Here is a 15,432-nt window from a genome sequence, read left to right as displayed (position 1 = left end):
ATTTGCAGAGAGATGCTTCTTAAGCTGTGTCATCCTGCATTCCAGTGGTGCCCTAGGCCCCTTACTGCAGCCCCCACTGAGATCCATGAGGGGCTGCTTGGGGCCCAGATTGGGCAGCACTAGATTTCGGGCCTTCCTTGGCCTCGTTCGGTGGACTCGAGAATCAGCAAGGCCAACTCCCCAGCACAGGTCAGCTGTGGGAAGGAGCTAGCTCTCGCCATCCTGCTCAGCCTGGCCAGGTGTTGGTGACTAGCCCCTGCCAACTGCTGGCCGTGTGATGGAGCCCCGGCTCATCCCTGTCTAATCTGTCGTAGTGCTCCTTCCGTGTCCGTTGGTTGAATGAAAAAGTAGAGTATCCCAGTGGCCTCTAGAAGAGCGCTCATCCTTTCTGCCACCGCTGAAGGACCCACGTGGCCTCAGCTGGTGAATGCTGGATTTCCTTCCATGGGGCTTGGCCTTTGGGCCAAGTTTGGCGGCCCCTGAATCTTCCCTGGGGATTAGAGTCCTTTACTGGACTATAAAAATGTGAAGTCACGACTTTTGAATGTGTGTATCCCCAGGGTTAACCACCTTCCCCCTTCCCCCTGCAAGCCGAGCTTGGGCCCCGCCCTCACACGACCCTCACACGACGGCTGAGGGTGGAGGTTGGCTGGCCCCTCACCTGCCCCAGCCCCTCCTCGAGTTTGGCCGCCTTTGATGGGACTGCCTCCACGTCCTCCACCATCCGCTCTCTGACTGATCCGCGGAGGCTCCTCTCCCAACGTCCCCCCATTCCAATCCCAGAGGCCTGTGACACCCGCACACTGCTTCTCGTGGTCACCTGTTCTTGTAACCATCCAGCTATTATGCACCGTGGCTTTTTCAGAGCCAGCTGGGCAGGCCTGCTGTACCCCTGGGTCTCTTGTCCATGGAGCTTTGGCGAAAGTTCTCTACGTTTCCCTGGTGGACTGCGGGTGGGTCCATTTGCCTGTAGGAAAAAACAAAAATGACAAAAGGGGATTACATTTGGTCCTTTTATTGTGGCCCTCTAATTATGGGGTACTCAGGCTTCTGAGGGCTAGCCTGAGAACCCAGCAGCAATGGCTTCCACGTTCCAGAGAACTGACTTTCCAGTAAATACCCATACAGCTCAGCTAAGGGTGCTGAGGTCCAAATTCCAGTTCTCAGGATTTGTTTAGTACAGATTCACGTGACAGACATTGAACATCTAGGCACTGTGCTGGGTTTGCAGGGTCACACGGATGAATGGGGAACACAGCATGCCTTCAGGGAATCCCAGAAACAGGCCATTTGCAGCGCAGAGGGATGAGTATTAGGACAGAGGTGGTCATGGGCTCCTGGGGAGTGGCTGACCCAGCCTGGGGAGGAGTCAGGAGGGCACCCTGGGGTAATAAGACTAATGCTGCTTCTTGCTTTTATTCTTTCTTTTCTTTAATGACTATTACTTATTAAAAAAATTAAAGGGGCTATAATAAAAAATTTTATTGTTAAGCTCTGAACTGAGTAGGTCCCTAACTTATGGTCTGCTTGGTCACTGTAAAGTTTGTGTCCTCCACACCGGCTGTTAAAACTCCATGATCTCGGGACTTCCCTGGTGGCGCAGTGGTTAAGAATCTGCCTGCCAATGCATGGGACACGGGTTCGAGCCCTGATCCGGGAAGATCCCACATGCCGTGGAACAGCTAAACCCATGCACCACAACTACTGAGCCTGCACTCTAGAGCCCGCAAGCCACAACTACTGAGCCTGCGTGCCACAACTACTGAAGCTCGTGTGCCTAGAGCCCGTGCTCTGCACCAATAGAAGCCACTGCAATGAGAAGCCCACACACTGCAACGAAGAGTAGCCCCCGCTCGCTGCAACTAGAGAAAGCCTATGCACAACTCCATGACCTCTGTTCCAGAGGTAGTCTGAACCTCCATCTCACGAGAGCCCCCAGGCACCTGGCCCTGTCTCCGGAGGGCGGCTTCATAGCTGCTCCACCCCACTCCTCCGTGGCTGGCTTCCTCACCCTGGTCTCAGCAGGATCCTGGTGGAGATGGATGGGGCCACAGAGAGCCAGCCCTGGCTTGTGCTTGCAATGAAATGCTCCAGGCAGCGTTGTGGGCCTGAAAACTTTGGGGGAGTCCCTGAAATTGGAGGCCCCCAGTGCACTCAACAGATATTGATTGGCACCTACCGTATGGTGAGCAGTGTGCTTGGTGATGGGGATTCAGTGAAGCAGGAGCCGGTCATGCCTTGTTCAAGCTAAGGAGACGGAGAAGGTGTGGTAAACAGGCTCACAGAATGCAGTCACAGGTGTGGTGGGGACGGGTGGGGTGTCTCTGAAGCACCTCGGAAGTTGCTGGTCCCTCGGAGGCCCTTCCTCATATGGGACTATGTGACTCTTTCATCCATTGAGCTGGAGTGGGGCAATCACTTGGCCTGCGTAAACATCCCCAAGGCCTGGTTCATGCTGTCCCCTGGCCTGGGGCCAACCCTCGGGTTTCCAAGATCTTCTTTCTGTGTTCTTTCTGCCTTGAGGCCACCTAGGAACCTTGAGGCCGTTTCTCAGTTCTGGCTCATACCTGAGGGCCTCCCATTTCTTTAAGTTGCACTTTCATTAACATTTAAAAATTTTATGTTTTTCTCCCCCATTTCTTATTCCACATCTGCTACCACCAAGCCCATTCCCACGTCAGGACCTTTGCACATGCTTTCTTCTGACAAAAATGTTCTTCCCTTAGATCTTTAGTTGGTGGTTCCTTCTCTTCATCCATTCCTTGCTCAAAAGCCACTTCCTCAGAGACCTCCCTAACCACTCTACCTGAGTTAGCGAACCCTTGCCCCACTCCAGTCATTCTCTGTCCTGATATTCTGCTTTATTTTCTGCATAGAACTTATGGATATATGGAATATGTGTTTTATTATTCAGAAATCTGTATCCTCCACTTAGAATGTAATGTCCATGAGGACCAAAGCACTGTATCTCCAACAGTGCCCAGTGTCATGAATATTGAATGAAGAAAAAACAGAAAAATCAAACTCAAATTTTAATAATTAGTTGAATAAAGTTGGCTATCTGAAAATTTAAAAAAAATTATTATGTTTAATTTCAAACAAACATGTACAAGTGGAACAAATCATACAATGCACCCTACGCCCCCATCACTCAGCTTCCGCAGTGCCCGGCTCGGATGCCAGCACATCTCACTTCTATCCCTGCTGCCCTCTCCCCTTAGCCAGGGGATCATTTTGAAGCAGATTCCAGAAAATTATATAAGGTAGTCATGTGATTTCATCTGTAAATATGTAGGAATGTAGTTTTAAATGATAAGGACTTAAAAAAAAATCACATACCATTATCACAGCTAAAAAATTCCTCGATAACTCCTTACTGTGGTCAAATGTCTAGTCACTGTCGAAATTTCCCAGATCGTCTCATAATTTTTTTTTGTTTGTTTTCCAGTTGGTTTGTTTAAATCAGAATCCAAAGGTGATCCACACATTATTCTGGATTGGTAGGCCTTTTAAAAAAAAATTGAAGTATACTTGATTTACAGTATTATGTTAGTTTTAGGTGTATAGCAAAGTGATTGAGTTATATATATATATATTTTTTTTCAGATTCTTTTCCATTATAGGTTATTACAAGATATTGAATATAGTTCCCTGTGCTATACAGTAAATTTTTGTTGCTTGATATGCCTTTTAAATCTCTTTTCCTCCTAACTTTCTTGAGCTAAACTTTGAGCAGAACAACTAAACTGTACCTACTCAGTGTGTAAAACTGGATCCATTTGACATGTGTGTAGACTTGTGAGATCATCACCACAGTCTGTTTTTTTAACTATAAGCCCCACTTTCCTCATTTTCCTTCTTTCCTTACAATTCAGTTATCAAGGTCATTCATCCTGTGGAATTTCCTGCCTTCTGGCTTTTGCCGGTTGCAGCCCTGTGGTGGTGTTTACCATGGTCCTCTGGTCTCTGTATTTCCTGAACTTGGTAGTTAAGTCTAGCTCTGGGTCTGATTCAGTCTTGATTTTTTGCAGAGGGACAAGCCCGCTTCATAGACAGTTGTGATCTTCCATCAACGAGGGCCTCCCTTTTCTGCCGTGAGCAATTGGCATATCCCTCGTGGGGAGAGAAGCTCTTTCTGACCTGCCTGAGGAAGCTCCTAATGACAACTGCTCTTGAAGGCCCCAGAGTTTCATGGTGTCTGCACAGAGGAAACTCTAGCAGATGCTGGGCTGTGCTCCCTGCTCCCAGCGCTGGCCTGCAGGAGGCCACAGGACAGGGCTGTGGTGAGGTGGGGGGCAGGAGTTTGAGTCCTGGCTCTGTCACTCACTGGCTGGTTGCCCCTGGACAAGTTGCTGCACTTCCTTGAGCCTCAGTTTCCTTGTCTGTACAGTGGGGATAGTGCAGAAGCTGCTTGCCTTGTGCCAGGCTGCTTTAGGAGCTGGGGCTCTGAGGGACTTCACCACTTTGGTCGTCGTCTTCCAGGTGCACTTGAATCTGAGAGATTCCTCTTAAACGTTGAGTCCCTGGGCCAAGCACAGATCCACGTGTGGTTGCCAGGGCAGGTCCTTGCCTTTGCTGCGCTGAGCAAAGAAGCTTGTGCCCGGTCAGCATGGTGGCCATGGTGGGACCAAAATTCACGTTTCAGGTTGAGCCTGCCCCAGAGACACAGTCTGGCACCTGAGACATCTCTGGTGGAGGTGGCAGCCTGCAATAGGAAGCGGTATTTCTGTGGCTGGTAAAACAAACTGTGATCACAGTTCAGCTTAAAAAAGCATAGAAAGAAGACGGGAAGGAAACTGTCTTCATTGTTCTGCGTTTATCATTCAGGTGGTAGGGTTCCGTGTGATTTTTTAGTTTCACTTTTCTGTACTTTCCAAACTATCGTTTCTTCATCTGGAATCATTCCTGAGCCTGCTGAGGACAGGGGGCCCCTGGGGTAGCTGCAGGGAGGGCCCAGCGGGGTGGGAGTGAGCCCTCCGGTCTGAGGCCCCGGGATGGAAGAGGCGTGTGCTGCCTCCCTTGGCTGGGTGGGGGCCTCAGCTTCCACAGTGACAACAGATCAGCTGCTGCCCCTTTGGCCAGTGACCCCAGAGGTTCTCTCTGCCAGCAGGTCCCCATGGCAGTTCCGTTGGAGCGTCTTTGGATGCCTCGTGTTCTGCTGAATTTGTAAATGACACGTCTCTTGAGTATTCACCCTAATTTTTTTTTTTCCAGGTGTTAGTACCCTGCAAAGGAAGCCTGTCAGGCAGTGTTCAGTCTACTTGTCAGTTTGAGTCCTATATTTTGATCCCAGTGGAAGAACACTTTCAGACCTTAAATGGAAAGGTATTCTTTCGTTTCTTGTGGGTCAACCAGGGCCACTCACTCAGTGTTTGGGAGTGGGGGAGGGGAGAGAATCCTGCTTCTCACCCTTTCATGTCTGTGTTACATGATGGCTTTGACACCACAGCAGCCCTGCTACCTTTGAGGGCGGAGGAGCTGGCAGTGGGGAGCAGGGTCCTGGCTGCAGCCAGGAGGTGAGGCGGGGCCGGGCACCTCTCCCTCAGCCCACGGGTCTTCTGCCGGGGAGTCGGGGAGTGGCTGGGACACCTCCCCAGAGAGGCCCTGTCAGAGCAAGCTGTTTATCCCCAGTGCCCTTGGGATCAGGGATGAATTTCTAATTTAAGAATTTTTTGTTTTGGAATCATCTCAAACCTATAGAAAGATTCAGTAAGGTATAGAGAACTCTCACATACCTTTCTGCCCAGATTGGTCAACTGTTAGCATTTTGGCCACATCTGTTTTATTTCCTCACCCCTATCCCTATCTATCCATCTGTCTATCTCTCTTATCTGTCTACACACACACATTATTACTTTTTCTGAACATTTTTCAGAGAGAGTAAGAGTTGCAGACACCATGTCCCTTTGCTTCAAAACAACGTGTATTTCCTATGTAATACAGCATAGTGATCACACAGAAAATTTAGCATTGATAGAATACGCTTCTCCAACATACTGTCCTTTTTTAATCTTTTTTGGTTTATTTGGCCGCATCCCGGCATGTGGGATCCTAGTCCCTGACCAGGGATCGAACCCACGCCCCCTGCATTGGAAGTGCAGAGTCTTAACCACTAGACCACCAGGGAAGTCCCAGCATACTGTCCTTCAACAAATTCTGCTAGTTGTAATACCCTATTATAGCAAAAAAGATCTATTTTTTTAGATCCAAGATCACATCTGGGATCATGCAGTGTATTCAGTGGTTAGTCTTTTTAGTTTCCTTCCATCTGGAATGGTTCCTCAGTCTGTGTCTTTCATGACATTGACATTTTTGTCTTGCTTTGTAGACTCTCCCTCAGTGTGGGTTTCTCTGATGTTTCCCATGATTAGATCGCAGTTATGTCTTTTCAGTAGGAACGCCTCGGAAGGGTGTTTTATCTCTCTCAGTGCATTGTGTCAGGAGGCACGTGACGTCAGTCTGTCTCATTGTTGATGTTAACTTTGGGGTAGGCATTCTCTTATTTTTTTTAAGCGGAAGCAGCTAGGTTCCGAGAGGGGGAGGTTCCATCCCTGGTCAGGACTGGCCGTGGTCCCCAGCCTACCCGCAGTCAGGAGTGGGGGTCCACACTGGTGTAGCCGGGGCCGTGGGCACTGGGGGGGTTGAGGAGGGATGGGTCCAGGGGGGTGGGTACCAGTACACCAGTCTGGGGTGAGGGGTGGTCTGCAGCCCTATGGCTCCCAAGCATGCTGCTATTTTCCTGCCAGGGGTCTGCTCACCACAGCTGCGCATCAGTTTACTTGTTCTCTTCCCGGTACCCAAATCTACCAAGAGAACAGAGGCACTGGGCTCATTGTGGCTGGTCTTCCCGGGCACCTTGGCCACGGTCAGAGTGATGAGCCATGGGGGGGATGCAGCGTGCATCCTTTGGCGCTGCCGGGTTGCAGCATCGGGTCATTCTGATCTCTTATTCAGAGAGGAGAACCTTCTTACTTTTTCCTTTTGTGGAGGGTACAGTGCTTTTGGGTTGCAACATGTGAAAAGGATCAGGGTACTATGTAGCTGGAGTGACAGGGTGAACAAAGAAGGAAGAAAACATTTTAGCACCAAAAAGCAAGCTGGAAGAGTGTTGGTGCCCCCCACAAACCCACACTGGAGCAGAGGCAGGCGGGTGGGGTGAGGTGCTGGATGCGGACCAGGCTGAGAGGGGTCGGCAGTCACACGGGCTGCTGGTGCAGTGACGGCTCTCTTGTTCCAGGATGTCTTTATCCAAGGAAACAGGATTAAACTAGGAGCTGGTTTCGCCTGTCTTCTCTCAGTGCCCATTCTCTTTGAAGAAACTTTCTACAATGAAAAAGAAGAAAGTTTCAGCATACTGTGCATAGCCCATCCTTTGGAAAAGAGAGAGAGTTCAGGTATTCTGGGAGAAAACCCCTTTCTCCTGATTCGGAGAAACGTGCTTGTTGAACTTCCTCCTGACACAGTTGTTGTAAACATCCTATAAAATATTCAAGAGCCCGCTAGAAACCTGCATAACTGTTTACAATAATTCCCCCTAAAACTTAATCAGAAAGTCATCTTGAGCCAAGGTGATGTGGATTAGGCTGCTGTGTGTGGTTGTACATGTTGGATGTCACACACATAGACCTTAGTGGGAATGTCGCCCCCTGGAGTTGTGCAAAGTGGCAGCCCTGGCTTTGTCTCTGGGCCTTGGCTTTAGGGCTACCTCTTACAGCATTATTACCCACCCAGCCCCACTGCTGTGCCTCTTTGAGATCTCATTATTTTTACCAGATAATAATTCTTGGGTACCCCACGAAGTTGAGATAACAATTAATGTGCCAAACGCTCCTATCCGAGGCTCTTATTGTCAGGAATCAGGGCTTCCTCACCACAGCCTCACAGATAATTCAGGTTTGGTCCCAGGAAAGGGCTTCAAGAGGACCAGGCTCTCTGGACCCCCAACTGGGCTGCTCTTGGGCGATATCTTGAAATAAGGCCATCCCTCTCCTCCTGTGGAAGATGGAGCCTCCGATCCCGGAGGAGCAGGGCAACGGGTTGTGGGACTTGCCCTGTTAGGAAACAGTGAAGCCTTCAGCCAGCCCGACCGTCTGTCTTTTTTTCAGAAGAGCCTTCAACACCCTCAGATGCCTTTTCCCTGAAAACCATCGAAGATGTGAGAGAGTTTTTGGGAAGACATGCAGAGAGATTCGACAGGAACATTGCCTCTTTCCAGCGAGCGTTCAGAGAGTGTGAAAGGAAGAGCCTCCGTCATCACATAGTCAGTGGCCGTGTCTTGCTTTGCTAGGCGTGCCTTGTCTCAGGCCAGTTCAGAGCACCAGAATCCCTCTCGGTTCACTCTGTAACTTTGCTGCCTCCATCGTTGGAAGTTTTGTTTAAATGTTTCTTTTTACCTATAAAAGTAGTACAGACCACTGTAGAAAACTTGAAAATCACAAGGAAGTATAAAAATGAATATCGTTATCATCTATGTTAACCCTAAGGGGGATTTTTTTCCTACTTTTAACGCATATACCTAAAGTTGAAAAACAAATCACACACTTGATTTGATAAGCTTGCTTTAGGGTTTAGAGCTTGTCACCCAGGAAATCCATTTTGTGAAATGTTCTCTTTGCCCCAGGACACGTTACACGTCCTGGGTTTTGTGTCGTGGCCTCGGATCACGAGGGTGACCTCTCTCTCTGCTCTGTGTTGCACAGGACTCTGTGAATGCTCTCTACACCAGATGCCTCCAGCAGCTGCTGAGGGACTCCCACCTGGTAAGCAGCACGACGTTCAAAAGAGAGACTTGCCAGAAAGAGAGAGACAAATAGCATATATCACTTATGCGTGGAATCTAAAATATGCCACAAGTGAACCTATCTACGATACAGAAACAGACTCACGGACATAGAGAACAGACTGGTGGTTGCCGAGGAGGAGAGGGTTGGAGGAGGGATGGAGTGGAAGTTTGGGGTTAGCAGATGTAAACTATTATATATAGGATGGACAAACCACAAGGTCCTACTGTATAGCACAGGGAACTATATTCAACATCCTGTGATAAACCATAATGGAAAAGAATATAAAAAAAAGAAGGTATATATATGTATAACTGAATCACTGTGCTGTGCAGCAGAAATTAACACAACATTGTGAATCAACTAAATAAACCAAAAAAAAAAAAAAAAAGAGAGAGAGAGACTTACAGTTTGCCCACATGCTAGTGCATGCTCTGTAACTGTACTCGTCTTGTCCTCCAGAAAGTGCTCGCCAAGCAGGAGGCCCAGATGAACCTGATGAAGCAGGCTGTAGAGGTAAGGGGCCAGGGCAGCGAGGGGAGAGAGGACGGCAGTGCCGGGGGCTCCTTTGTTGCCCACCCCCCCACTCACATGCCTTGAACTGGGTCCCGTTGATTTCACAGATGTATGTCCAGCACGATATTTACGACCTGATCTTTAAATATGTGGGGACCATGGAAGCAAGCGAGGTAGGTTCTCCATCATCATCATCCAGGACGGAAGCCCTGTTCTAAGCCTTTTAAGACATTTGAAGCTTCATTAAAATCTCTTGTTAGGATGCTGCCTTTAACAAAATCACAAGGAGCCTTCAAGATCTTCAGCAGAAGGATATTGGTGTGAAACCTGAGTTCAGGTAAGGGTTTGCGCTGCTGTGGCCGTGTCCTCAGGGGCTGGGGCACCGTTCGCCACCCCCCCCCCCCGACCCCCAAAGCAGCAGTGGCGGCACTGATTTGACGTGGTTCAGACTGTGGAGCAGGGTAGTTATTTGTGACCAAAGATAAAGGGGCTGAAGTTGGCAGATGACTGTTTCGGAGCTGGCATGCTCCTGCACCCGTCTGCCAGCATCCGGTGAGTGGGAGCCAGAAGGGGTGGGGTCGTACACAGCTGGTCTCTGGGCAGGCACACAGCTCACCCAGGTGGGCCCTGCACACAGATGTCTCTCCTCACCTGCCAGTCTGAGGGACCCCTGCCTTAGGGGCATCTCCTTTTGGATTAAGTTTCATTTTATTACAAAAATGTCTAGGGACTTCCTTGGTGGTCCAGCGGTTAAGACATCGTGCTTCCCTGCAGGGGCACGGGTTCGAACCCTGGTTGGGGAACTAAGGTCCCGCATGCCGCGCAGCTCAGCCAAAAAGTAAAAAAAAAAAAAAAAATCTAAACTGTTTATGTCTAAACTCCCCCCCACCCATTGGCCTATTTCACTCTGGGGCTAAGGATTGCTGATTTTTTTTTTTTTCTAATTTTCTGGTGCAGCTACATCACCTGGCAGCTTGATTGGCACCTTGAAAGCTGCTGGGTTTTGCCAGTGACCCGAGTCAGATTACTTCTGAGTTTCTATTTCTGTTTGTCTTTACTTACGGTTTGCTGTAAGAAATGTGAATCTGAGGTATGGGATTAGATCCAAGAAGGAGGGCCCTCACACCGTGGTCTTATGTGGTCACTTTCCAAACTATTTTGCAGCTTCAACATACCTCGTGCCAAGAGGGAGCTGGCTCAGCTGAACAGGTGCACGTCCCCGCAGCAGAAGCTGGCTTGTTTGCGGAAGGTGGTGCAGCTGATCACCCAGTCTCCCAGCCAGAGAGGTGTGTGCTCGGGGAAGGGGCTGGCAGTGGGGTGGCTGCATACGTCCAGATGCAAACATCTGTTGAGAAGCAGTGCCGTCTTAAAGGGTCACAGAGATGGGTTGTTGTGCAGCAGAGCGTTTCCGTGTGAGTGCCCCGGAGTCTGATCTGAGGAGTGGGTGCCTAGTAATGGGGGTCGGGGGTGGGAACAGGTGGGGCATCTTTAGGGTGAGAAAATGCTGGCGGAGAAGCAGCGGCCTCAAAAACGAGCCAAACTGGGGATGGAAACATGGGGGTTCAACTGTTAAGTTGTTCTCTCTAATTTTGTAAACATTTAAAATTTTCCATTATAAAAAGTAAAAACAAAATAAAAAAGTAATGAGAAGGCAGATCTGTGTGGGCAGATAGGGGGTGATCTTCGAAGCGTTATTATCAATGAATGAAATGAACAGGAGTGTGTACGGTACCCTTCCAGCAGCATTGCGGAAAGGGGGCGACTATCCATATATGCAATGGGGAGATCATAGACTGTCTGTTGACAGGTACGGGGCAAGCAACAGCAGTGGCCTCTGGGAAAGAAGTCTGGGTGGCAGGGATGGGAGAGATGTGCACGGTTTGCTCTTTGTACTGTTTGAAATTTTAAACGTGTGAATGGATTACTTAAAATTTTTATGAAAAAAATAGAGTCAAGCTGCAAATCGGCATTAGACTCAGAGGTGTATGAAACAGAAATGATCCCAGGAGGAAAGAGGCTTTTGGCAGTGGCTCTGGCACACCTTCAAGTTGTATCCACCATTGCCGACTTCCTCGGGCTCTTTATCTGTCCCGGGAGGTAGCAAGGGGTGGTCTGCTTGCAGTTTGCTTCTTCTGCACATGTTCTGAGGATGCTAAGCCTTCATTTTCCCCTGGAGTCTGACATCTATTCAGGACACTAGAAAGGAAATTGTGCGATTGAATTTCTCCCTGATGTGTGATCTTCCTGGATTGTGGTTTTGTGGGTTGGATGGTGGTGGGGAGTTGATAACACTTGTCGGTCCATTTGAGTCCCAGGATGGCTTTGAACATGTGTTTCTCCCTTGCAGTTAACTTGGAGACCATGTGTGCTGATGATCTGCTATCAGTCCTGTTGTATTTGCTTGTGAAAACAGAGATCCCTAATTGGTAATATTTTTTGTTAAAATGCTTTTTCAAAATGGCAGCACTGTACTGGGGTGGTTTTAGTGTCACTCTAGGAAACTGAGTGCCCCTGATGAGCCAGGTACTGCCCTGCCTTCGTCCTGCAAAGGGTGGCTGTCCTTCCATGTACAGATGGGGAAACTGAGGCCCAGCGAGCTTACGTTTCTCATTCTGGAGCATGTGGCTAGTCAGTGGCTGAGCGGGAAGCAGACTCCAATTCTGTCTGGCGCCAAAGCCCGTCCTTTTCCCACAGAAATGCAAGTTCCCTTTATAATAACCAGCTTTCTAAAAGCTAGCCCATTCCAGGAAAGTCGCAAGTAGCTTTACTTATTTTCCTAATTGTGCTCCCTCTAAATAAAGATCCAGGGAGAAGCAGCCCTAGCTCCCAGGAGCTAACCGACTTGATGATGGAGCCAATAGCACTGTTTCTGCCAAAGTGTTAATTGGGTATACAACAATAAAACGTTTTTCTTCCTTTTATTAGGATGGCAAATTTGAGTTATATCAAAAACTTCAGATTTAGCAGCTCAGCGAAAGATGAACTGGGATACTGCCTGACCTCAGTTGAGGCTGCAATTGAGTATATTCGGCAGGGAAGCCTCTCCGTTAAGCCACCGGTGAGACCTCCCTCCTCCTCTGCCCTTTCTTTGTGGGTGTCACGGCGTGTGCGATGGGGTTCTCAGGGTGGTGTGGGGGCGGGGCAGTCAGAGATGCTCTCCCGAGAGAATGGGGCCTCCGCCCAGTGAGTGAACACTAGCACCCGGTAGGTTGTGAAAGTTTGCGCGTTATCTTGGCTTTCACATTGTTGATCTGCTTCATTAATCCTTGTCATCCTCAAAAGCACACGGGCAGAAGGGGAAGCTAGAAGCGGTGAATTGGGGTATCCTGAAAACAATGGGCAAGAGATGAGATTACTGACGTCTGCAGTTTTCTGGACTCAGTGGCCCTATTACTATTTTCTTGGTTGGTTGGTGAGCTTTGGCTAGTGGAGGCGATTATGTTCCCATGAGAAATGTGAGACTCTTGAACCAAGATTGCACTGCTGGCTTATTTCACTGCATACCAACCAGCAAAATGTGACAGTACTCACAGAAATTGCAAAGTTGAAATCAATCAAATGAAGAGATTTCTGTATTAAAAACCAAGACTCCTGGGACTTCCCTGGTGGCCCAGTGGTTAAGAATCTGCCTGCCAGTGCAGGGAACACGGGTTCAAGCCCTGGTCCAGGAAGATCCCACATGCTGTGGAGCAACTAAGCCTGTGCGCCACAACTATTGAGCCTACGCTCTAGAGCCTGCGAGCCACAACTCCTGAGCCCACATGCTGCAACTACTGCAGCCCACGCACCTAGGGTCCGTGCTCTGCAACAAGAGAAGCCACTGCCCCGCAACGAAGAGTAGCCCCCGCTCGCCACAATTAGAGAAAGCCCGCATGCAGCAACGAAGACCCAATGCAGCCAAAAAAAAAAAAAACAACAAAAAAACACCAAGAGTCCTGAGGATGGAACCCTCACTTGATCTTAATTTTCCCCTGATGTTAGAAGCTCCCAAAGTAATAAGTTGAAACATGTGGAAAAGAACATAGGCCTGTTCAGACAGGAGCACTCGGGTACAAGCAGTTCCCTGAGTTCATTCATTGTTAACATGTTTATATATTTTCTAGTCTTTTTCCTTGCCATGTATACTTTACATAATTGAAATTGTATTGTAGATAGCCTTGTATACTTTTTCCCCAAAATGAATAGTTCTATTTTCTTCTGATTAGAAAACTATTTGCTTATAAATAATATGTGAAATATAAAAAGTAGCAGCGAAGACAACAAAAGCCTCCCATAAACACACTAGTTGGGAATGACTTATTAACATTTTGGTATATGTCTTTTTTCTGTACTTATACAATTATATTTTTAACCAGAATTTGAGCTTATGCTGCACTTGCTGGCACGTAGCCCAACAGTATCATGGTGCTTGCTGAAGAATTAAGTTCTGCTCTGATTTGATTGCCCACACACATACGCAGGTGAAATTAGAGGCTGTGCATCTCATCTCAGATGTGGCTGGCTGTGACTCTCGTGAAAAGTTGTTTCTAATTTAGGGGGAAATCATTAACATTCTAGAATGCACATGTGTGTGTTCACGGATGCCTCTGCATACACACAGGTCTGCAGAGTCAGAAATGCCACTCGGGGCTTCCCTGGTGGTGCAGTGGTTAAGAATCCACCTGCCAAGGCAGGGGACACGGGTTCGAGCCCTGGTCCGGGAAGATCCCACATGCCGCGGAGCAACTAAGCCTGTGTGCCACAACTACTGAGCCTGCGCTCTAGAGCCCACGAGCCACAACTACTGAGCCTTGTGTGCATGCCGCAGCTACTGAAGCCGGCACGCCTAGAGCCCGTGCTCCGCAACAAGAGAAGCCACAGCAATGAGAAGCCTGTGCACCGCAACGAAGAGTGGCCCCCGCAACTAGAGAAAGCCCGTGCCTAACAACAAAGAGCCAGTGCAGCCAAAAATAAAATAATAAATAGATAAATAAATTTATAAAAAAAAAAAAAAAAAAGAAATGCTGCTCACTTCCAGAGTTGGGCAGCAAGATTTCTTAGTTTGAATTGTCTTCTGTGAGGTTCTAGGAACACGTGTTGTTCCCGTGGTGCCTGCGGAGGTTTTCCATCATGGCCCTGCCCTTCTGGTTCTTTCCTTCTGATGGGTCTCCGCTCCTGGACCCACTACCCTGCAGAGGACTTGCCTGATGCTCCTTGCTGGGGCCAGGGGTGCCCCTTGTCACCTGGAGGGAGGTGCCCACCTCTTGAAGGTGCTCCCGTCCCCCTTGCTGCACCCATCCTGTACCACAACCATCCTGCTTTCTTACTTTCCGTGGCATGTAGGCAGGAAGTCCAATGCTTGAAGACCTTTGGCCAGAGAGTAGAGAGGTAGTTGACCAAACTCTAACAGGCAGCTTCTCACACACACTTTTCCTTCAGAAAATATTCCAAGTGGGCTTGTGGGAGTGTTTGAGGGGCGGCCCCTCTTGTGCTGGTGTTGGTTTGCGTGCAGCCCTTGGGCAAGTCTGTTTGTCTCTCTGAGCCTCTGTCCCTCCTGTCTACACTGGGGATCGTGTTGTGTATTTCACCCCTGCCAGGTGGTTGCGAGGATCAAATGGCATATTTGAAAGTGCCTTTTCGAAGTGTGAAGTGATACTGATGCCCTTCCTTGATCTTGCAACACCTGCATCTGGATGTCTCTATTTCCTGGCTCTCTGGTGCATCCTGCATGGATAGCCCCAAGGATGGCCATGAGCTTGGGTGGGCAAGAGGGGGACACAGCCCAGTACGCCCCTCTTGTCTGGGCTGTCAGACCCTGGTCCTGCCCTCCCGGATTGGAGGGTGGTTGGTCCCCCTGGACTTGGCGACAAGGTTGCATCATCCTCTCGGCTGGCCATGGAGCCCGAGCCTTGGGTCTTGAGTGGGTCAGGCCTGAGAGATGTCCTTTTACCTTTATGGACAGAGCAGGTGTTGTGGCTTCCTTGTCTTTTGTGATGCCTGCGTTGGGATTCCGTCTGTGGCATTGCCTATGCCTTAGTGCAGTTCCATCTAGGAAAGTGCGAGGCCACGGCTGCTTGTTGGTATTGATAGAATTTCCCGGGGAAAGAGCCCAAGTGTATCTCCACACAGCAGGTGAGGTTTCTGAAAAGCATTAAGG

The 15,432-nt window shown here is 48.9% G+C and overlaps 1 protein-coding gene across 9 annotated transcripts in view; it reads left to right on the top strand.

Annotated features, from left to right (window-relative positions):
* Positions 1-15,432, top strand: part of ANKRD27 (ankyrin repeat domain 27) — a 52,536-nt gene that overhangs the window by 9,063 nt on the left and 28,041 nt on the right. For 8 of the 9 annotated variants that reach the window (XM_028164937.2, XM_007165052.3, XM_028164941.2 and 5 more), the window contains 10 exons: positions 5,215-5,325; positions 7,238-7,394; positions 8,106-8,260; positions 8,700-8,759; positions 9,243-9,296; positions 9,404-9,469; positions 9,557-9,633; positions 10,461-10,582; positions 11,644-11,722; positions 12,222-12,354. In XM_028164937.2, the coding sequence (XP_028020738.2) occupies positions 5,215-5,325; positions 7,238-7,394; positions 8,106-8,260; positions 8,700-8,759; positions 9,243-9,296; positions 9,404-9,469; positions 9,557-9,633; positions 10,461-10,582; positions 11,644-11,722; positions 12,222-12,354 (1,014 nt within the window). The remainder of the gene's footprint in view (positions 1-5,214; positions 5,326-7,237; positions 7,395-8,105; positions 8,261-8,699; positions 8,760-9,242; positions 9,297-9,403; positions 9,470-9,556; positions 9,634-10,460; positions 10,583-11,643; positions 11,723-12,221; positions 12,355-15,432) is intronic. The other variant, XM_007165051.3, reaches the window with a different exon arrangement.

The sequence above is a fragment of the Balaenoptera acutorostrata genome, chromosome 19, assembly GCF_949987535.1.
Source record: "Balaenoptera acutorostrata chromosome 19, mBalAcu1.1, whole genome shotgun sequence".
Taxonomy (NCBI): domain Eukaryota; kingdom Metazoa; phylum Chordata; class Mammalia; order Artiodactyla; family Balaenopteridae; genus Balaenoptera; species Balaenoptera acutorostrata.
The sequence above is the reverse complement of the archived record's forward strand: the minus strand, read 5'-3'. Positions and strand labels throughout refer to the sequence as shown.